Below are 23,997 nucleotides of genomic sequence, written 5' to 3' on the forward strand. Positions count from 1 at the left end.
ATTTGGGACTCTAAAACGCTGATTTAGCAGGATTTCTAATCTAACAACGCTATTAGGGTTCGGTCAAAATGGGGTGTCTACAGATTTCGAGCACCATCACTTAAAAAACTTAGTTCGTGTTTTTTTTATGAGTAATGTGGGGGGCTATGGCCCTTGGGAAATGGCAAGGAAGGTGGGCTATGGGAAAAAGGGTAAGGTGGGCCATAGATGATTGAAAATCGCCACATCTAGGCAAAATAAAATTTAATAACTGAAATAAAATACTAATAAAAGAAAATAACACATGTCCAATAGTCCAAAAGAAAAAAAATAAATCCAAGAGCTGTTACAATGTCTGAATCACATCACAGAGAGAGACATTGTGAGCTTCTCACAACTTGTTAAAAAGTAGAAAGGGGTGAATTTATCCTAGAAGGGGGTGAATTTTTCACCACCGTTCATATATTATATGTATATCTCTTGAGAAACTCATAATTAATAGGAAAAACATTGTAGAGAAGACAAAATTCACATCTTCATCTAGTGAACACACAATACTCAACTCAACTCAACTCAACAAAGCCTTTGTCCATGGACGGATTCGGGGGGGGGGGGGGGGGGGGGGGGGGGTGACAATTGAGGGCGAATAACCCCCTAAAAAATCTGAATTTTTTTTTCTCATATTAGTTTAAATTCCTAAAATACCCTATTGCCCCCTTTTATTTCTTGATTTTGCAATGAATGGGGAAGTTGCCCCTTTCAATTTTTTTGCTAAATCGTATCTTTGGTTTTTACAAAAATCGATTCATGCCTTTTTTGTTGGCGTGTGATACATCCACTCCCTTTTTACACGAGGCAGCCCCATCCAGTGTAAAAGAGTAGTCATAAATTCACTAGAGGGTTGTTCTAAGTAAAAACAGGGGGCTAATTTATCACTTGCCTTTATATGTGCAAGACTGAAAACGTGTTTTACTTAAAAACGAATTCTAATTTATCACTTGCCTTTTTTTTTTGCAAAACTGAAAACGTATTTTACTTAAAAACGAATTCTCCTCTTTTTATTTGCGCAAAACCCTTAATTTCGAGAAAGAACTTCAATTAGGGTTTCATTCTCCCATCTTCTTCAATCTCGAGACGATTTTTGGGGTTATTGTTTCTTCCATGTTCGGATTGAGTTGAAGATTTCATTCAACTGCCGAGGTATGTTTATATCCTTCTCTTTCTCAATCTTCTCTCTTTATCTCTCAACCTTTTCATCCCTCATTTCAATATTTTTTTAACTATCAGAGTGTGAATAACTATAAAATTCTCTCTCTCTCTCTCTCTCTCTCTCTCTCTCTCTCTCTCTCATTTTTAAGTAATGAATTGGTTTATTGGATTTAAAGTTCTCAAAACATGAAAACTCGCCGAGGAGAGTTGAGCAAACTTTCCTTAGGCTTGAAAAAATAGTTGTAATTGATTTTTTTAATTGAAATCAGTTAAATTTATTGTTTGTGTTATCTTTTACTTTTTAATACTTTATAAAGTTTTATTAATTATTATATAACAATCTTTCTTGCCCCCCCCCCCCCCCCCGGATGCAATTTCCTGGATCCGTCCCTGCCTTTTTCCCAAACTAGTTGAGGTGGGCTAAATGAATCATTTAGAAAAATTTCATGATAGTGAATACACAATATATACTACAAATAGAACTAAATACATTTTTTGGATTTTTTGAAGATTTGCATCACCAAATTATTCCCAAATCCACAATTTGTAAGAATGGATGAGAGAGATCTAAAACTGCATAAACATCATAACTTCAGATCATTAACCATAATATAAATGAAGTTTCTTGTAATAAAATGTTGGATTGATTCTCATATCTAATTGCATTCACTGGGTTTTTAAGACATCTTTGCTTTCCATTCATTCATTCTTATATATATGTTCCGTGCATAATTAACTTAATTAACAATAGATGAGGGAATAAATATACTAACTTTCCCATAAATTTCCTGCTAAATTAACCACGAGCCATTCTTTCTCCCAGTGCTTATACTTTGCAAGCATAGGGCACTCAAACGTGTGAGGGAAATCCCTTTTTTCGCCTTCCTGTCCATGCAAAACATACATTAACATCCACAAGAGTAAAAGTTCATGCAATGTGTCACGTGAGTATTGCTTTCATACATGAGAATTACTGAAGTCAAGAATTTTAATATTCCAAATAGTTTTAGAATGTAAGAAAGACATCCTGTAATGTTTTCCAAGTAAACTATGATTAGGAGTTATAGACACACCATTGAGATTTGGAAGAGAATTCTTCATCAAAATCTGCAATTCTTTCTCGCTTATCTGCCCCAGTGCCGATGACACAAATCTAGTTGAAATTCTTCAAGATCGGTGTTTATCTCGCTCTTAGAAAACTACCCTTCGATTTTATTAAGAGAACAACATTTCTGTCTCTCGCCACAATATGAGAGCCGTTTTTAAACTTCCACAGTCTATTCCCATACTGTGATATCTTGTTTATCATCAAGCTTTCTCATTCAAATGAGATTCAATCTAACCTCAGGAACATGCCTTCCACTTGCAATCAACATCCGTGGTAATGCAAATATCACTAATGACAACAATCTTTGATACCCCATCATTTCAAGGGCCTCTAGAAGAGCTAAGAAATTGCTCTCTCTCACCCTGGGCTACCTTAATTAATTTGCACATGCTGGGGATCTTGAATATCCTGGCGCCAAGTGTCAAGCTCCTATCAGAGGTTGGATTTTACCCCAAACAGTCCACATAGTGGGAGCGAGTAAGGTCGAGATGGTGCCATCCTTGCAATCGACAAAGGGACTTAAGAAATAAGAGACAGCATATGTAGCTATATTAGTGGAGGAGCATGTAGTTATTGGATAACTACCCTAGGAAAAAAAAAGGAGGTCTTTGAAGAGTTCTAGGGTGTGATTCCACTGTAGCTTCCCAAGAAGCTACTACTTATGATGGAGGTAGACCACCGCATTCAAATCAGATCTTGTGCCAAGTCACATGCACGCAATGCATGATGGTTCCACATGAAGTAGTAGAGCTAAGGAGACAACTCAACGAGCTATTAGTTACTGCATATATCAAACCGTTCAAGGAACCATTTGGAACCCTAATGTAGTTCCTAAAGAAGAATAATGGAAGTCTTTAGATGTGCATTGACTATGGAGATCTAAACAAGGTCACCACTCTTCAACCAACATGGAGGAGTGCCTTATCCTAAAGCTAGATTTACGGTACCAGGAAGACACATGTGTGCCAGGAAGAGGTCACTAAGAGGATGACCCATAGCCAAAAGAAGCATAGCAATTGGGCAATCCTAACCATCTAAACCGCAGAAAATCTTACGAGGAATGATAAACTGACAGATGCCCTTGCAAAAAAGGGTAAAAGGGCGCCCCTATTGGTCATAATCCATTTATGACAGTTATGATGGTGATTTTCTGGCTGGGCATCCTAAATGGGTTTTTTGACCAATGGGGGCGCCTTGTGAGTCTAGCATTCCTCAAATCTTAATGTCAAATGCAGACACAATTTTTATAAACCGGTCCATTCGAAACACACCTATCAAATGGCTAAGAATATCCAATTGTCACTACTTTTGGCTATGGAGTCGTAGCTCAACGAATTAATGACCTTGATCATATGTCTACCACCACAAGCTTAACAAAATCAAAGCATAGATTTACCTGTGGAACTCTTGCTCCAGAGGGTCTGGACATCAATGGTGGAGAGATGCCGATCATCAAGACGCTTCCATGATGTGATAGATTTCACAGCTCCCCAATCTCCCTTGATAGATTTTTCTAAAGAAGCCAACACCACCCTCGCTCTCCTTGACCACCCGGCCTTTCCATATGCATGGTATCCGAAGCCACCAGCATAACAGAGATGTATATCAATTAGCTCACCACAGAAGTCATTGAGGTGATCATGGCCTGTGAAAACAGCTTTAACATCTCCGGCTTCGACCATGGTGGCAAAGAAGCCCGAGTTTATAGAAGCCGAGCTGATGCCTTCCTGTTTCTCGCCAGTGAAGTTCGATGCCTCAAAGCTGGAGAATTCCGGCAATGGGATGTGGAAATATACAAGACCCGGTGCCCCTTCTTGCTGATCATCCGGTTTGCTTTTGTATTCATTCTGAAAAAAAACAGGGCAGCATTGATCTTTCAAAACCCGTGTGAAACTAGAGCGAGTGTTATTCATTTATTTTTCAGTTATTTAATTATGAACAAGTCCTCTGGAAAAGTCTACAAACCCCCAATATGTGAAGTGTTTTCTCTGCCTCTGTTTTTGAGGTGATGTGTAGAAATGGGTCCCCAATATGTGAAGTGTTTTCTCTGCCTCTGTTTTTGAGGTGATGTGTAGAAATGGGTCTGCTTGACGAAAAAGATTCTTCCCATTTTTTAATCATTCCTCATTCTCCGCAAAGTAAAAATGAGAGAAGAAATTATGAGAATCGTCCTGAACACGCCCTGACTTTTTAAAAAATATTGGCCGCCAGAAAATTCCAAGAATTTTCTACATGGTGGCCAGACAGAGTGTATTGGTATTTTTCATAGGGCAGTGATATTCCAAAATGAAGTGTGTGGTCCACACCATAGGACGATCCAAGCCGTCCATTTGATGGGCCGCATCATAAATACCCCAAAATCATTTCCATGTCCATAGGATGATCGCAACCCTCATATCCATAAGGTTTCCATAAGATGCAGTTTCTCATTAGATTGGAGGGTTTGATAGTGTTGTACTGGCGGTATTCTATAAGGGGGATTTTAGCCTAGAAGGGGGGTGGATATCCCTTTTCAGAGATTTTATATGGTGTAAGCCCTTATAGTCCCTTAGTTTTCAAAAAGTACTGTACAGGCCACATCATAGGATGATCCATTTCTGTTTCAAAAAGTACTGTACATGTTTCTAGTGCTTCTTCTTCCCTGAAGTAGAAGTATAATGGATAGTGCTTCTGGGTATGGGTAGTGCTTCTTCTTCCCTGGTTTTAGACTCGTTTTCAATGGTAAATCCCTGGTTTTAGGTTCAGTTTTTCTGTGTTTCCCTGGTTTTAAGTTCAGTTTTGTGATATCTGTCCTCCATTTCTGTTCAAGTTCTCTCCTTGCTAAATCTCTGTTTTTTCATCAAGAATAGAGTTTGCAAGCTTTAGAATTGGACCCTCTTCCAGTTCAGGTGTCTGAATTGGCTTCCATTGCTCAAACTCATGATCTATTGCAAAATAATTCATCAAGTGGAAAAGGAAGATGAAGGCTGGCCAATGCCCCACAATGCAGAATCTCATATATGATGGGGCACAAATACGGCTACGCTCCCAGATATCGCCACGTGTCATCCATGCACAAGCAGAGCCCAACCATCATGAAGAGTGGCGTTGGAAAACGGCAAAGATCACACATTCATGACACGTGTCGCCCTCTCGCCGTCCAGACCTCATCATCGCAAATTATGAAAGGAAATGGCCACGAGCGCCGGCAAGACAGAGGGGCGGCCCAATCCTGCAAAGGAAGGTTTTCCCTCCATAATGATGAAAAGAGCCGCACACCTCCCTTTAAAAGGAGAGGGAGATTGGCCCTGCAGCGGGAGGGGGGAAAAAGAAAAGAAAAAGGAAAAGAAAGAGGAAAGGACGAGGGAACCGATTCCCCGCTCCGCCACACCGATAAAGAGGCGAGGCAACAACAGAGGAGGCTAGGAGCTCGATCCTATTCTCCCTGGTAGTCCCCTCCGACCCACTCACTCACACACTCAGAAAAGAGCCCGCGTGCTGCCTCTGCTTCTGCATGGATGACACGTGGCGATATCTGGGAGCGTAGCCGTATTTGTGCCCCATCATAACTCCCCCTTACTCCTTTGGTCCATTGAATGGGCCACGGATGGCGCCAATATGATGGCGTCTGAATCCGGGTCTGCGATCGCGCGGTCGGTAGAGGGCCTCCGCGGGGTCTGCAATCACAAACAAAGGGGGTCAGGGGGTCCGGGGTGGGTCCCGGACGACCACTTCGACACCCAAGTCAGATCCTTCGACCAATAAATATAAAGAACAGCGAGAGGGGGAAGGGAGTTTCGATCAGGGTTATAAGGGGCAGCACGCGGGCTCTTTTCTGGGTGTGTGAGTGAGTGGGTCGGAGGGGACTAGCAGGGAGAATAGGATCGAGCTCCTAGCCTCCTCTGTTGTTGCCTCGCCTCTTTTTCGGTGTGGCGGAGCGGGGAATCGGTTCCTTCGTCCTTTCCTCTTTCTTTTCCTTTTTCTTTTCTTTTTCCCCCCTCCCACTGCAGGGCCAACCTCCCTCTCCTTTTAAAGGGAGGTGTGCGGCTCTTTTCATCATTATGGAGGGAAAAACTTCCTTTGCAGGATTGGGCCGTCCCTCTGTCTTGTCGGCGCGCGTGGCCATTTCCTTTCATAATTTGCGATGATGAGGTCTGGACGGCGAGAGGGCGACACGTGTCATGAATGTGTGATCTTTGCCGTTTTCCAACACCACTCTTCATGATGGTTGGGCTCTGCTTGTGCATGGATGACACGTGGCGATATCTGGGAGCGTAGCCGTATTTGTGCCCCATCATAACTCCCCCTTACTCCTTTGGTCCATTGAATGGGCTAAGGGAGTAACGTTTTGTTTGAGCGAAGTCATGATGAGGGTATTTACAAGGGCTCCGGGGTACGAGGAGACGTGCCGTTTTATCCGGCGGCTGTCCTCGGGAAGCGGCAGCATCAGTAGGGAGGTCGCGTTGTTTCGAGGCACCAGGATTTCCTTCCCGAGTTTTTAAAAGAAGGGAATTATCCTGGTGCCTTTTTTTGTGGCTCTGCGTCGTTCTTCTTCTCTCCTTCTCAGTAGGGGTTCTTTTCGTGTCTTTTTTAGCAACATGTCTGGTTCTTCACGAATTAGGGGCAAGGCCCGTTTCCTCCAGGAGTCGTCGAGTGACCCTGACTTGTCCTCCGATCCGGGGGAGGATCTCGTAGGTCGTCGGAAAAAGGCTAGGAGGGGCCCAGGTCCTTCCTCGGGCTTCCCCCCTTCATCTTTCCTCCTTGCCTAGGGAGGACAGATTGTCTCGGTCTCGCGTCGCCAGGGAGTGGTCGTTTTTCTCTCGAGTCTATCATCAGGGAACGGAACTGCGCGGCCGTGTTTCGAAGATGGGCAAGGAGATTGAGGACTTGAAGCGGGAGAACGAGGTTTTACAGAAAAATGTTCGCCTTCTCAACGAGCAGCTGTTGGAATATGAGGTGGACCCCCTGCTGAAGACCTCTTGGGAGGGGGAGGGGAACCCTTCGGGAGAGGAGTCGTTTTCCGATTAAGCTTTGGGTTTCCTTGTTTTTCTGCGTGCTCATCCCTTTCTTTGTCGGGGATTTCTGAGGCCTGCGTGCCCTGTGCTGTGTTTTCTTGTTTCCCTTTCTTTTTTGTAGGCCTGTGGGCCAGGAGGATGTGAATGGATGATCTTTATGAATTGGTGCCGTGTCCTTTTATGCTGTTATTTTTTTCTTTTTCTTTTTTTTTGCATTTGTTTGATAGGGATTATCTTTGTGGTAAGGAATTGCGACGTTCTGACGGAGCTTGCGAGGGGTTCCGAGCCTTTCTCTGGCGCTTTTAATCTCATTTGCTCATTGTGCTTGCGCACCGTGGCCTTCGCATCTGGGCTCCGGGCCTCGTCCTTTTCTCCCTTTTTTTTGTGTAGGTCTGCGCTCCGGGCCCCAAACCTGCGTGGGGTCGGGATAGCGGTGCCTGTCGACTTCGTATGGTCTTGTCGTTTCCCCTCGCCTTTCTTTATGGAGCTTAAACTTTATATAGGTGTGGGGGGCGACACGCGGCGTGTTCTGGGAATAGCGCCGCCTTTATGTCTCTTCATGATACTACTTTTAGTTCATTGATTGGTCCCGGGGGGCGGGCTTGCTTGCCTGGCCAGAGAACATTGTGTCTAAGGCATTTATGGGAGCTTTGGGGTTCGAGAGGACGTGCTGTCTCGTCCGGCGGTTCCTTCTCGAGGAGTTGCCATTCAGCGGCGCCGCTTGATCATTCAATAGGAAACGAACACGCGGATGGCTACCGCTTCGTTTTCCTACCCCAGGGCTCCCCATAGGGTTTTATAAGGGGTGAGCTCTCCTGCAGATTGTCTTTGTCCTCCGTTTTTTTTTTTTTTGCAGGAGGTATGTCTTCTTCCGGTGACGCTGGGAAGGGAAAAGGGGTAGCGGTGGTGACGAAGGGTCTGGCGAGTCAGAAGAAGATCCCTTCTGATTTCATGGCCGCGGCCAGGTTGGGCCGGTCACAGGCAAAACTCGCGGCATCCGTGCCTTCTAGCCCCCCTGTTCGAGCAGTCGGAGAAAAGGGGGCCGCTAGGCTTTTTCCCTTGGAGTCGGAGCCGTCCGCCAAGAGGGCTGCCTATTTTGGCGGTCGACAGGGGGATGTTGTTCGCATGGCGCGCCCTCCTGTCTTTGCGGAGGACGTGTCGAGTCGAATGGAGGGGGCGGTTATGACCAAACTTCTTCTGGAACGAGTGGTGCTTCCTCCGCGGAGCTTCCAGGCGCAAGGAGAGTTGTTTAAGCCTGACTGGAAGATCGGTGTCGAGGATAGCGTTCTTGCGAATCCCCGGGTTGGGGTGGAGCTGGGGGTGACGACCGCCCTTCCTGGCGACGAGGCTAAGTTGGAGGGCTATGTTCGCAGGGCCCTTGGGGCTCAGTATTTTCAATCAACATCTTGCGTAAGTACCGGGCGGCCGGTTTTCTGTTCGTACGTTTCTCTTTTTGTCATTTGGAGAACGCACGTTGGAAATTTTCTGATAGGTTGCTTTTGCAGTCCCAGAGCTACACCAGGAGGATGGTGCAGTGCCTGCTCGAGGATGAGGCTGAGATAAGTGCCTTTGCGGAGCGAAACCGGCGGCTAAGTGAGGACTTGGACAGAGCCCAGGCGGAGAGAGCGACCTTTGATGATACTGTCGCTCAACTTCGGGAAGACCTCCGGAAAACCATGGAGGGGAGAAGTCGTGCGTCGGACAAATTGGCGGTGGCCCGGCGAACGCATGCCCGGGAGCTGGCGGAGGCGCGGGAGGAGTGGCGTGGCTCAGAGGAGTTCCTTAAGGCTGCGGCTGCGTTCAGCGTGGATGTTGAGATTGATGCTTTTGCTGAATGCCGGCGGCATGTCCACGAGGTTGATCCTTCCTTTCCCCTGGACAAACTGATGCACGAGGCTGAGGCCGATCCTCCGTCGATACCAGCAGAAGCACCGGAGCTGGTCGATGAGGAGGTGGCTGCTCTGGTGGATCCTGTAGTTACCGAGGCTTCTGAGGGCGCTTAGTGACGCCAGGATGTCTTTTGAATCTTATATTTTACCCCCTTTTTTTTTTGTGGGTCTGTAATAACTTTTGAATTCTCCTTCTTCTTCTCTTCTTTTCTGCTTTTTTTTTTTTTTTATATATATACATGGTGCGCTCCGGGTTATTCGAGCCTTTTGAATTTTAATCTGATCGTCGAGAATGTTCCTGGTGCACCCCTTGGGGTGTCTTTTTTGCGGAAGGACTATCTACCCCTCGAGTGATCAGTTCGGGGTTAATGGGTCCCGCCTGCCCTTTTAGGGGGAGGTCTTTTCTTCATGGGGAGTGTTTTAGGGTATTCTCGGGGGGATCGGCCCCGATGCTACCTCTGTCTCGCTCCCTGTCTTCTTTCGGGTCCCTCGTTTATCATGGGCCGGAAAGTGGAGATACGTATGTCTTAAGTAGAAACGCTATTCCATTGATTCGTTTAAGGAGAAAAGATACATCTTTGCCTCTAAAGACATAAAAAGAAACAAACAAACATTCGTCATGCTTTTAAAGAAAAACACGGAGCTTACCCTGTTCTTTTACTGGTAAAATTCTCGGAGGTTGTCCATGCTCCAACTTCGAGGGACTGGGGTCCCGTCGAGACGTTCTAGCTGGTAGGCCCCGGGGCGGAGTGCTCGAACGACCCTGTAGGGTCCTTCCCATTTAGGTGTGAGTTTTCTGGTGTTGCGGGGGTCGGATACCGCCGTACGCCGTAGCACGAGGTCTCCGGATTTTACCGAGCGCTTTCTTACCCGGGCGTTGTAGTACCGTGCCACCTTTTGCTGGTAGGAGGCGGTTCGGAGAAGGGCTTGCTCTCTTTTTTTGAGCACGAGATCGAGGGTGTTCCGGAGGAGCTCGGAATTTCCCTGTTTGTCGTAATTCGCGGTGCGGAAGCTGGGGAGGCCAATTTCCAACGGAATGACTGCTTCGGCCCCGAAGGTTAAACTAAAAGGGGATTCTCCAGTCGCGGTCCGCGGCGTCGTTCGATAGGCCCAGAGGACGCTAGGTAGCGCTTCTACCCAATCTTTCCCAGCTTCTCCTAATCGCTTCTTGAGGCTCTGAAGCAAAATCCTGTTAGTTACCTCTACCTGCCCATTGGCCTGCGGGTGTGCTACGGAGGCGAAACGGTGTTCGATGCTTAGGTTATCGCAGAATTTGCCAAATTCGGCGCTTGCGAACTGGGGACCGTTGTCCGTTACAAGTATCTTTGGAATGCCGAAGCGGCAAACCACGTCGTGGTAGAAGAACTTCTCTGTTGCTTTCGAATTGGGTTTTGCCACGGCTTTGACCTCGACCCATTTGGTGAAGTAGTCGATGGCGACGTACAACATGGTATGCCCCCCGGGGGCTTTCAGGAAGGGTCCGAGTAGATCCATGCCCCACATGGTGAAAGGCAGGGGTCCTGCTATCGCGGTGTATGGTGTGGCCGGTTGGTGGGGGGTGGTTGCGTACCTTTAGCATGGGCTGCATTTTTTTACGAACTCCTTGGCGTCCCTGAGGATCGTAGGCCAGAAGTAGCCGTGCCTTACGATTTTCTGAGCCAAGGTCCTTCCGCCCCCGTGGTCTCCGCAGATCCCTTCATGTACTTCTCGCAGGGCGTAGTCTGATTCGGAGGGCACCAGGCATCGGAGGTACGGCCATGTGTATGACCGTTTGTAGAGCCTGGGTCCGTGGACCACGTAGTGGGCGGCTCGTGCAGTTAGGCGCCGGGCTTCCAGCTTATCTGCGGGTAGTATACCGTCCTTCAGGTATCGTATGATGGGGTCCATCCAGTTTGGTCCAGGTGGGATTTCCAAGACTTGCACCTCGTCGATGCTGGGGTGGGGCAGTATTTCTGTGAGCACGGTACCGAAGTCATGGGTCTCTTCGGCGGCCATCCTTGATAATGCATCTGCTCGGTTGTTCATGTCCCGTGGTACTTGGAGGATCTCTACCTCTCCCATTCCCTGCAGCTTTTCTTTTACCTTCTGGAGGTATCTCTTCATTCTGGGGCCCTTGGCTTCGTATACGCCGTTCACTTGGTTGACGACGAGCTGGGAGTCGCTATGGACTTTTAACTTTCCTGCGCCGAGCTCCGCGGCTAGACTTAGTCCTGCCAGCAAGGCTTCGTATTCAGCCTCGTTGTTGGAGGCTTTGAAATTTAACCTGAGGGCGTATTCCAGTGTGAATCCTTCTGGGCCGTGGAGGACCACCCCCGCCCCATGCCCTTTTTGGCCTGCTGAGCCGTCAATGTGCAGGGTCCAATGAACCTTGTCGCTTTGTTCCGCCATGTTTTTGCTAGCCGTCTGTTTGGTGGGGCCGTCGTCGTTTTCCGTTGTCGCTGGTTCCTCGGCCAGGGCCGTGGATTCCACTATAAAGTCAGCAAGGGCCTGGGATTTAATGGCTGGTCTCGGGCGGACTTGTATGTCGAACTCTCCCAACTGACCATCGTACCCGAGGTCTCCGGTTTCTGGAGAGTTTTCCTCAGGGGTTGGTCGGTGAGAAGCACAATGGGGTGGGCCTGGAAGTAGGGGCGGAGCTTTCAAGCGGCGCTGACGACTGCGAGGGCGAATTTCTCTATGTTTAGGTACCGGATTTCTGCACCGTGGAGTCTTGCTCACGTAGTACACCGGGTGTTCCTTTTTGTCGCTTTGTTTGGCCAACACCGCACTCACTGCCGTGGGGCTGACGGCCAGGTATAAAAATAGCTCTTCCCCCGGCTCGGGTTTGGCGAGTGCGGGCGGTGTCTGAAGGTATTGCTTCAAAGAGTTGAAGGCCTCTTGGCAGGCCGGGGTCCATTCGAACTCCCGTATGTTTTTTAATTGTTTGAAGAAGGGTTGACATTTTTCTGCCGATTTGGGCATGAATCGGCCGAGGGTCGTGATTCGACCTGCGGGCCTCTGTACTTCTACCGCGGTTGCCAGGGGTTCCATGTCTAGGATGGCTTGGATCTTTTCGGGGTTGGCCTCGATCCCTCTCTGGCTGACCATGAACCCCAAGAATTTTCCGGAAGTTACCTCGAAGGCGCATTTCGCGGGGTTGAGCTTCATTTGGGCTCGTCGTAGGGTGCTGAAAGTTTCCTGAAGGTCGGAGATGTGTTTGGAGGCTTCCAGACTTTTTACCAGCATATCGTCGACATACACCTCTACGTTTCTTCCGATTTGTGCTTGGAACAGCTTATTTACGAGCCGCTGGTAGGTGGCGCCCGCGTTTTTTAAACCGAAGGGCATAACAGTATAGCAGTAGACGCCCTGATCGGTGATAAACGCCGTTTTCGGGATGTCTGGCTCATGCATTTTGACCTGATTGTAGCCTGAAAACGCATCCAAGAAGGTGAGAAGTTCGTGTCCGGATGTGGCGTCGATTAGTTGGTCTATGCGCGGCAGGGGGTAGGGGTCCTTTGGGCAGGCCCTGTTTAGGTCTGTGAAGTCTATACAGGCCCGCCAACCTTCGCTAGCTTTCTTGACCATGACGACGTTTGAAAGCCACTCGGGGTACCGGATTTCTCTGATGAACCCGGCTTGTAGTAGTTTTTCCACTTCGGCCTTTATGTGAGTTTGACGCTCTATCGCGAAGTTCCTTTTTTTCTCCCGGACGGGTTTAAGGGCTGGGTTCACATTTAACTTGTGAACGGCCAGTTCCTTGGGTATCCCGGGCATGTCCTTAGCGGACCATGCGAACATGTCTTTGTTTGTTCTGAGGAAGTCGATCATTTGATCTCGCAGGGGGCCTTTTAGCAGGGAGCTGATCCGGACTTGTCTCTCCGGTTGATCTTCGGCTAGGGGGATGGAGTCTAGCTCCTCGGCGGGCTCTCCTTTGATTGTGCGGGCCCGCTGCTGGGGATCTTCACTACCGATCGTGAAATTTTCGGTCGGGGCGTTGGTTCCTCTCAAGCTTGCGGCGTAGCACTGGCGTGCTATCATTTGCTGTCCCCGGACCTCCCCTACCCCGGTTGGAGTGGAGAATTTCATCTTGAGGTGGGGGGTGGAGACTACTGCTCCCAAATCTCTTAGAGCAAGGCGTCCAATGATGGCGCTGTAAGTGAATGGTATATCTACGACCAGGAAGGTGGTCAGGATGGTTTTTTGGAGGGGGTACGTCCCGAAGGTTACGGGTAAGTCGATCTTGTCGTCGACCCGTACGGACGCACCGGAGAACCCGTAGATAGAGTATTCTGCGGGTCCCAGCCTTTCTTTGCCCAGTTTCATTTCTTCGAAAGTCTCGAGGTGTAGCACGTTGACGAAGCTTCCTGTGTCCACCAGGATTTTTCCTATATCGAAGTTGGCGACGACCAGTCTGATGACCAGTGCGTCGTCGTGCGGGACTTGTAGCCCGTCGAGATCTTCGTTGGAAAAAGTGATGATCTGGTCTTGTAGGGGTGGATCCGTTCGGGCCTTTTTAGAAGGCATATCCATGGAGAATATTCGTTCCGCGTATGCCCGTCGGCCGGCGGTTGTCGGCCCTCCCGCTGCTGGCCCGCCCGTGATGATATTGATTTTCCCGATAATGGTGGGCGGCTGTTCGCGGGCCTGCGGTTGCTCGGGGGGCTCCTCTTTCCGGGGGCGCTGGTGGCGGTGCGCGTCGCATCTGCTTCGGGATCGGCGTCTGCTTCTTGAGCGATGCCTGCTAGGGGATTGATGTCGGCTTGTGGATCGGCGACGGTTGTTGGACCGGCGTCCATTGGGTGACTGATGCCTACCTCTGGGCTCGTTGGAGGGATGCTGGACCTCGCGCGAGCTTTTGTCAGGGCTCCTGAGATATTGATTTAGGTGCCCTTCTTCGGCCAACTTTTCAAGTTGGAGGCGGAGGTGGAAGCAATGGTCAGTTTCGTGGCTGTGGTCCCCGTGGAATTCGTAGAATTTTCGGGCAGACCTCTTCTTTGGGTCTGTGGCCATTCTCTTGGGGGGGGGGGGTCAGGAGACCCTGATCCCTGATGGCCAGTAGAACGTGGGAGAGGGGGAACTTTAGCGGGGCGGTTCCCAGTCTCTCGAAGACGGGGATGGGGTTTCTGCCCGCCTGCCTCTCGTCAGCACGTGGCTTTATGGCCCTTCGGCCGTCGTTTTTCCTTTCATCGGGGCCGGGCTGATTCTGTTCTCGAGCGCAGGCTTCTTCCGCTCGTACGAACTTATCAGCCTTGGATTCAAGTTCCTGTAGGTCCCGTGGTGGCTTGAGGGTGAGGTGCAACTTGAGATTCGGATCGGTGGTGGCATGCTTTAGTGTGGCGACCGCTATTTGGACGTCCATGTTAGAAAGTTGGGCTAATTCGGCGTTGAATTTCAACATGAAGTCTCTCAGGGTTCGTTTCTTCCTTGCCGGAGGGCTAAGAGGGCATCCGCTGGATCATGGCGGAGGCGGTTGTTGGCGAACCTTGCGCTGAACTTCCTCCCAAATTCGTGGAAGGATGCGATGGAGTCGGGCTCCAATCTCATGTACCAGTCGTTGGCGGTTTTTCTTAGTAGGGACGCGAAGGCTCTGCACATGAATCCGTCCGACGCGCCTCGGAGCGTCATTACCCTTTTGAAGGTTTGGAGGAACTCGAGGGGGTCTGTGCTTCCATCGTACAGACCGAAGCGGGAGAGGTCTATGCCTGCTTCTGCTGGGGTTTTTAAGACCTCCGAGGTGAATGGGGATGCCGTCTCCCTTTCCCACTCATCGAGGATGCCGTGGGCGTAGGGTTTTTTCATTTCTAGTTTTACCTCCCGGATCTATCTTTGTAGGTCAGCTATCGGGTCCACGCCGGGCGGTTGTGCTGAGGTTGCCACTTCTTCCGCCCGAGCCAGGGGCGGTTCCTGGAGGCGGGTAGCTTGGACAGGGGGAGAGCGGCTGTTTGTAGCCTGCCTCCCGCTGTCTCGTTGGTATCCCCTACTTGCGGGGGGCAGAGGGCTATTTGCTGACGGGGACGGCGTCCGGCGAGTCGGTGCTCGCTTTCGCCGGGGATGGCATTCCCCTGCTTGTTCCTCGTTGCCTTCGTCATAGGCCTCTGTCTGGTCCTGCGTTATCAGGGGCCTCTCCGAGGTCGGAGGAGGCAAGCGTTGGAGCAGTTCTCGGCGAAGTTCGTTGAACATTTCCATGGTGGGGACCATCTGCGGCGTGCTAGAGGAGGGTTGGTGTCGGCCCGAGGGCGGTGAGTTGGGTTCTTGGGAGGTTGAGGTGCTGGTTTGTGCGCGTTGAGCCTGGCTTCGGGTCATTACCCCTATTTCTTGCTGTCGGATGTGGTTTCTCATCGCCATAAGGCGTTCAGTACTCGACGAGTCCCACGGATGGCGCCAATATGATGGCATCTGAATCCGGGTCTGCGATCGCGCGGTCAGTAGAGGGCCTCCGCGGGGTCTGCAATCACAAACAAAGGGGGTCAGGGGGTCCGGGGTGGGTCCCGGACGACCACTTCGACACCCAAGTCAGATCCTTCGACCAATCAATATAAAGAACAGCGAGAGGGGAAAGGGAGTTTCGATCAGGGTTACCAGGGGCAGCACGCGGGCTCTTTTCTGGGTGTGTGAGTGAGTGGGTCGGAGGGGACTAGCAGGGAGAATAGGATCGAGCTCCTAGCCTCCTCTGTTGTTGCCTTGCCTCTTTTTCGGTGTGGCGGAGCGGGGAATCGGTTCCCTCGTCCTTTCCTCTTTCTTTTCCTTTTTCTTTTCTTTTTCCCCCCTCCCGCTGCAGGGCCAACCTCCCTCTCCTTTTAAAGGGAGGTGTGCGGCTCTTTTCATCATTATGGAGGGAAAACCTTCCTTTGCAAGATTGGGCCGTCCCTCTGTCTTGCCGGCGCGCGTGGCCATTTCCTTTCATAATTTGCGATGATGAGGTCTGGACGGCGAGAGGGCGACACGTGTCATGAATGTGTGATCTTTGCCGTTTTCCAACGCCACTCTTCATGATGGTTGGGCTCTGCTTGTGCATGGATGACACGTGGCGATATCTGGGAGCGTAGCCGTATTTGTGCCCCATCAATATAGATGTGGATTCTTCAGTACCCTTGGCTGACCTCTCTGCTCTTCCAACTTTGGATGACTATACCAGATCTCCTGATATCTCTTCTGATGAAAATTGTATCCCCAATCATTTTGCAAACCTTCGAAACGGTTGGTCTCCTGGGATCCAAGCTGCATTTGGGGAAGATATTCTCAGCGACAATGGAGCTCTAGAAAACCTTACTTTCTCTCAGCTGGTCTAATATAAGATTGACTCAACTCCAAAACCCAACTGGAAACTGCAGAACCTCAGAAACAGCATTATCAGTGGGGAATTTGATAGGGTCCAGGCCTCTGTTCAAGAAAAGATGAAATTTCTTAAGGAAGTTGATAAAGAAATTAATCCCTCTGAGAGCTCAATCTTGTCCAAGAAGAAGAAGAAGGTCAAGAAGTCCAGGAAAAAATTAAATCAAAGTTTCATTGCCGAGGAGAAAGATAACCTTTCACTGCTTGACCTTACGAAAAACCCTCCCTCCAACCTCCTTTTTCAGATGAAGAGTTCCCCATTGTTGAAGGAAATACATCTTCTGATCCTAATACCACCATTGTAGATCCCATTACCACCCCAAATCTTGATAAATCTGGTTTTCCCTCTCTAGTACAGGTCTCAAATCAAAGGAGACATTCTCCCTCTACCCTGCCATCTGATACAGACATTGCATTAAATGCAGGCCTTGCATTAAATGCAGATTGCACTATTTTGAGCCCCTCCTGACTACTTGTAGACTCTTATAGAGAGACCTCTTATCCTGCCCTTCTTTACTGCTGTAATGCTTCATGGGGACTCTTCTGGAGCATTAAATGCCAATGTGGTTCAAGATTCCCGCCCATCCCCACTTCAAATTAAAGAGAATCCAGACCCTACAATCTGTCCCACTGTCTTTAATGGGCAGAAAGATCCCCCCTTTGTCACCCTTCATCTCGAGAAGTCCACCCAAATAGCTACCTCTGAAAAGCCTCCTAACAGCTTTCTCCCCCCTTCTCCTGATCATGGGAAGCCATCAGAAAAGGCATACTCTCAAAACCAAATTTCTTTGCCTCACCAAAATCGTCAAATCTCTCTGGATGCTCCTACCCCAATTCATGTTTCTTTCAAGCAAAACCTCAACAGTCATTCAAAGGATGCCAAAGCCATGGAAACCCAGAATCCAAATTCTATCACCCCTTGGAGAAACCTCTTTGCTGAACCTCCCTCTATTCCCATCTCAACGAATCTGGACCACATCAACCCTGCTGCTTCAGAAAAAGAGGAAATGGCATTATCTTTCGAAGACTCAGTTATTGAAGATCGTAGGGTATTTCATTGGGAAGAGACCCTACTTCGTTTCCCTCCGAGATGCTCTTAGCCGCAAATGGAAGTTGCAAGGTACTCTTCAAATGTTTACCATGGACCATGGTTTCTTTCTTTTTAAATTCTCATGTGAGGAAGATTGTACTCGCCTAGAGGAGAATGGTCAAAATTATGGGGGAAGGCCACTGATCCTTCAAAGATGGGATCCAACTACCTCCATGCAAAAGAAAAAACTCACAGAAATTCCTATTTGGATCGAGCTACATGGGCTCCATCTAAAGTTTTGGAACCACCATTGTCTAAGTAGAATAGCTAGCTTGATTGTTAAGCCCAAACAGCTGAGTGCTAGATGGACACTCAAACAGGAATTATGCTAGAATAGCTACATGGACACTCAAACAGCTGAGTCATCTAGGCTGAATTATGCTAGATTATGTGTGCTAATTAGTGTGGATCAATCCCTCCCAGATTCTATCAAGCTTCGTACGTCCTCAGGTGAGATCATTCAGCAAATTGATTATGATTGGAAACCGAGTTCTTGTTCATTTTGCAAGGACTTTAGTCACAGTACTAGGCTTGCCATCCTCACTCAAATCATGCTCAACCTCAGCCTAAGAAAGAATGGAGACCAATCAGCAAAATCAACTCTGAAATTGTATCTGAAATTTCGGGTTCAGCCCACCATCATTATGAAGCTACTAACCAGAACTTGGAAAAAAATTCTACTCTTCGGTCCAACTTTAGACCATCTGTGCCTCTGCATAGGTTTGCTATTCAATTTGGAAATAAATTCTCAGCCCTTGAAGACCTTGGTTCTGATTCTCCTGCGGAAATCTCAAATGTAGCAGCTCCTTCCTCTTCGGACTCTCACATCACTAATGGTTCATGGCAAACAGTCTAGAAAAAGAAGGAAAAGAAAGGGAAGTCACCAGTTTCGCTCCTTCGGCCATCTCCTACTTGTGTGCTTCCCTCCATTTCAAGACCCCAACTAAGATTAGGATAAGTTTGGATCTTTGGGGATTGTCTTGGGGGGTTAGTTTGTTTTCCTTTCCTTCCCTTTTTTTTGGGTTGTATTGTGCTATTTTTGGTTGGGGGTCCTCTTGCCCTCTTTTGTGTTCCTTTCGGCTCTCCTTTTGGAGATCTTTTTGTTTGCCCTTTATGCTGTGGGGTTGCCTTTTGGCTTTCATGTTGTATCTGTCTTTTTCTTTAATATATCTGGTAGGGGTCTGCCTAACCCCAGCTCGCCTATCAAAAAATAAATAAAAAATAGGATGATCCAAACCGTCCATAAGATGGAACACGATGTAAATTGGTTGTTCCCCAAAAATCATTTTCTTAGGATGATCCCAACCCTCCAATCTATAGACGAACTATATGTTATGGAACCTCTATAGATCGGAGGGCTAGGATTATCCTATGGAAATGATTTTTTGGGAACAACCTATTTACATCGTGTTCCTTCTTGTGGATGATTTGGATCATACTATGATGTGGTCCGTACAGTGCTTTTTGAAAAGTACAGCACTATAAGGGCTCACACCATATAAAAACTCCCCTTTTCATATCCAAAGTTCCAAACTAGGGGTGTCAACGGATCCACTTCGGGTCGGATCCACCTATGTCACAGTCATGATCCATTCAAATTCCTTATCGGTCGGGTTGGAGTCGGATTGTTCTTCGGATCCTACTTTCCACGTCATGATCACGATCCATTTTAATTATGACCGCCCATTAGAGTGTCCTATTATGTCCCACTAAGCTAAGTAAACAATTAATTTTTTTTAAAAAAGAGTTAGAATGGCAGTTCACTATTAGTGCGTCTCTATGCATTTTCTTCAACTAAATTAAAAATTTATCTATGTTTAATCTATGTGTAAAATAATGCTTGTAACAATAAAACTAATCAAATTACATACACGAATATAATGTATAACTATTATCAAAGAATATGATGCCTAACAATAACATTCAGTAATAAAAAAATGATGAACTAATAATATATTCATGAAGGCAGAGGAAAGAGAAATCAGAACCCTAGATCTGAGTTTTTTATGTAAAAAAATGAAATGGAATAAAAACATGAAGCCTCCTAGCGCAATGCAAGATCTACGAAAGAGAGTCACTTTCGATGGAGTCCTCTTGAGTTTCTTGTCTTCTTGAGAGAGATTGGGATTTAGGATCACCGTTGTTGTTAATGGCAGCCGAGTAGCCAAAAGAACAAAACCCTAAAACCCCTCTCTCTTTTCCTTCGTGAGTATGAAATGAAACGACTGAAATGAGTGAAATCGCATTCCCATCCTATTTATTAAGTGATAAGAGAGGTTTTGAGCAAAATACCATTCATAGAACGGTTAGCATTAACAAATTTTGGAGGGTATTTTTGCGAAACATTTCGGATCGTGTCTATCCAATGGGGCATATGTGGTGTGTACATACCCAATCCGAAATTTTTTGGATCCCAGATTTGATGATCCGAAATATTACCATGGATCCTATTCATATGTTCAGATCCCGTTCATTAATGTTCAGACACCCCTATTCCAAACAATTGAAGTTGCCGTATGAACACAAAAAATTTTTGGGGAAAAAAGTAGTGCTTTGTCCAGGGGGCTCTTTTTTTCGTAAGTTTCAAAAAGCATAATACGGCCCACGTACATAGGATCATCCAAGCCGTCCATATATTGGGGCCACGACATAAATAAATTGTGCCACAAAATTAATTTCCATGGGATGATCCGAAAATGATTTTTAGGAGGACAGTTTCGATCATTCTTTCAAGTGGACGTACCGTAAAATTCAAAACTCACGCGGGCCCACTAAAAGGACTTATGGTATCACTTGAGGTAGACCTGGCAAACGGGTGGGCCGGGCCAGGTCAACCCGCGGGTGCGGGTCACACGGGTCGGGTCAGGAAATGACCCGCATTTTTGCGGGTTAGAATTTAGGTGACCCACGCGGCCCGCGGGTGGACCGGGCCAACCCGTGGGTCACCCGCAAATTCAAACAGTCGTTTATTTTGGGAAATGTTATCACTGGATTTTGATGAGGGTGGTATGGCCGGCACCGTGGGATGATCCAAACCGTCCATTAGATGGCCCACAGCCTAAATAGGTTGTGCCCCAAAAATCATTTCAATAGGTTGATCCTAGCCCTCCGATCTATAGAGGGTTAGGATCAAGTGATCAACCCTCTAACATTCAGATCGGAGGGTTGGGATCAACATATGGTGCCAGCCACAACCTATTTATATTCTATGGTGCCAGCCATAACCTATTCAGGCATCAAACCCTTAAAATATAGATTAGCATGACAAAATCACCACCCTTAAAAAAAGCCAAATGACCCGCGGGTGCCAGCGGGTTGACCCGACCCGACCCGTGTTTTTGCGGGTTAGGTCACCCGCGGGTCAGTTTTGACGGGTCACCCGTTCCCCCAAATTTGTGGGTGGGTCGGGTCGACCCGCAGGCATGGGTCGCGTTTGCCAGGTCTAACTCGAGGCACGATCAAGATTGGTCAATCAGCGTAGCTTTTACCGTATAATACATCGAAACAGAGTTAAAAACAAAACGAAAAAGAAAAGTTAAAAAAGATTTACCTGCAGCTTAGCCGAGGTGCGTTGAAACCAAAGCTGCTGAGAGGGCTTGATCCAACCGTACCCAGGAATCGTAGCCACCGTGGAGTAATCCCCACTGTCCAAAAAATACAGATTCAGCACCGACTTGTTCTGCATCTTGGAACCCTCAACCCCCGACACCTCCAAGTTATAATTTCCAAATCCATCGATCTCTTCGTGGGGATTGAGGCCAGATAACGTCCCAGGCATCCCCACGATGTGCCGCATCACGCCTTCTCTCGTAAGCGTGGATTCCTGATCGTGGTTTCCAAGGACCGCAGCCCATGGGATTTTCGACGACATCGCGGGGGCAAACGACGCGTTTAACGATTTCCTAGCATCCGTCGCATCGAACCCAAAGATGTTATCACCTGTTTGAGAAGCGGCAAAAACGGGGAAAGTTGAGAAAAATCTACCAGTTTTTATATGGTTCGTGGTGGTATTGTCTAGTATTTTTTCGAAAACTACTGAACGGCCGACTCCATATGATGATCCAAACCGTGTTCAATTGTTGTGCCACAAAGTAAATAGGTTGCGGCACAACCTATTTGCGTTTTGGCCGAACAAATGAACGGTTTGGATCATCCATAAGCATCCATAAGCATACAGGGCTTTCTGAAAAATACAGGACAATACGGCCACATACCTTATAAAATCTAAACAACAAAAAAAGCATAATTCGAGAATTTCGAGCAGGAGCTGCTGCTAACGTGCGCCGTTAGAGCAGGGGAGGATTTTGGAAAAACTAAATTGAAAAGCGGCAAAAACGGGGAAAGTTGAGAAAAATCTAGCAGTTTTTATATGGTTCGTGGTGGTATTGTCTAGTATTTTTTCGAAAACTACTGAACGGCCGACTCCATATATGATGATCCAAACCGTGTTCAATTGTTGGGCCACAAAGTAAATAGGTTGCGGCACAACCTATTTGCGTTTTGGCCGAACAAATGAACGGTTTGGATCATCCATAAGCGTACAGGGCTTTCTGAAAAATACAGGACAATACGGCCACATACCTTATAAAATCTCAACAACAAAAAACGCATAATTCGAGAATTTCGAGCAGGAGCTGCTGCTAACGTGCGCCGTTAGAGCAGGGGAGGATTTTGGAAAAACTAAATTGAAAAGCGGCAAAAACGGGGAAAGTTGAGAAAAATCTAGCAGTTTTTATATGGTTCGTGGTGGTATTGTCTAGTATTTTTTCGAAAACTACTGAACGGCCGACTCCATATGATGATCCAAACCGTGTTCAATTGTTGGACCACAAAGTAAATAGGTTGCGGCACAACCTATTTGCGTTTTGGCCGAACAAATGAACGGTTTGGATCATCCATAAGCGTACAGGGCTTTCTGAAAAATACAGGACAATACGGCCACATACCTTATAAAATCTCAACAACAAAAAACGCATAATTCGAGAATTTCGAGCAGGAGCTGCTGCTAACGTGCGCCGTTAGAGCAGGGGAGGATTTTGGAAAAACTAAATTGAAAAGCGGCAAAAACGGGGAAAGTTGAGAAAAATCTAGCAGTTTTTATATGGTTCGTGGTGGTATTGTCTAGTATTTTTTCGAAAACTACTGAACGGCCGACTCCATATGATGATCCGAACCGTGTTCAATTGTTGGACCACAAAGTAAATAGGTTGCGGCACAACCTATTTGCGTTTTGGCCGAACAAATGAACGGTTTGGATCATCCATAAGCGTACAGGGCTTTCTGAAAAATACAGGACAATACGGCCACATACCTTATAAAATCTCAACAACAAAAAACGCATAATTCGAGAATTTCGAGCAGGAGCTGCTGCTAACGTGCGCCGTTAGAGCAGGGGAGGATTTTGGAAAAACTAAATTGAAAAGCGGCAAAAACGGGGAAAGTTGAGAAAAATCTAGCAGTTTTTATATGGTTCGTGGTGGTATTGTCTAGTATTTTTTCGAAAACTACTGAACGGCCGACTCCATATGATGATCCGAACCGTGTTCAATTGTTGGACCACAAAGTAAATAGGTTGCGGCACAACCTATTTGCGTTTTGGCCGAACAAATGAACGGTTTGGATCATCCATAAGCGTACAGGGCTTTCTGAAAAATACAGGACAATACGGCCACATACCTTATAAAATCTCAACAACAAAAAACGCATAATTCGAGAATTTCGAGCAGGAGCTGCTGCTAACGTGCGCCGTTAGAGCAGGGGAGGATTTTGGAAAAACTAAATTGAAAAACTATCTATCTATTTGTACCAGTGAATACGATGAGATCTGGTTTTTCGGCTCGAATCATCCGTTCTACGAAGGCGGTGGTGTTTAGATCGGAGCAACTGGCGAACTGCACCGGCAGCACATCCTCGCAAAAAGTTGTTTTCCCGTCGGCGAAGTGCATATCGGCCACCTGCAAGATCTTGAATTTGCCGTTCCGGCCGAAACGAAGGGTTTCTGCATTTGCAGAGACAAGGAAGAGTAGAAGGAGAAAGTGAGCAAGCAAGGATTTTGAGGCCATCTCTATTAGCTACCAATTGTCAACTATGATTTTTTTTTGTTGAGCAAGCCTCGAGGAAACTCAACGAAGCCCTCACTTAGTTATTTTTGGGGATTTTTTTTTCTATGTAATAGTAGCTCCTGACGAGATTAAAAAAAGGGAATATTCTAGGGATTTTTCAATTTTCCATGTATAAATAAGGAGATAAGTTAATGGGAAAATTATTAAAAAAATGTAAAGTTTATGCTAAATTGTGAATAAAGGGTAGACATTTAAATTTTATAGAAAAAGGGCTGTGAGGTGAGAGAGTATGAGTTTTAAGACAAATATACCCCCACTTGGTTTTTCCTACCATTTTTTATGCTCTAATCCC

At 47.1% G+C, this 23,997-nt stretch overlaps 1 protein-coding gene across 1 annotated transcript; it reads right to left on the bottom strand.

Moving 5' to 3' along the window:
• Positions 1 to 1,779: 1,779 nt before the first annotated feature.
• On the bottom strand, positions 1,780 to 23,764 carry LOC143885338 (putative inactive purple acid phosphatase 29). Its single transcript, XM_077389469.1, has 4 exons — positions 23,390 to 23,764; positions 21,134 to 21,522; positions 3,693 to 4,143; positions 1,780 to 2,073 (listed from the first exon to the last, which is right to left on the bottom strand). Exons 1-4 carry the CDS (start codon positions 23,643 to 23,645, stop codon positions 2,039 to 2,041), a joined length of 1,131 nt encoding a protein of 376 aa, XP_077245584.1. The 5' UTR covers positions 23,646 to 23,764; the 3' UTR covers positions 1,780 to 2,038.
• Between the last annotated feature and the right edge of the window lie 233 nt (positions 23,765 to 23,997).

The sequence above is a fragment of the Tasmannia lanceolata genome, unplaced genomic scaffold (assembly GCF_043159265.1).
Source record: "Tasmannia lanceolata isolate RefF3 unplaced genomic scaffold, GAP_Taslan_0.1 ptg000008l, whole genome shotgun sequence".
Taxonomy (NCBI): domain Eukaryota; kingdom Viridiplantae; phylum Streptophyta; class Magnoliopsida; order Canellales; family Winteraceae; genus Tasmannia; species Tasmannia lanceolata.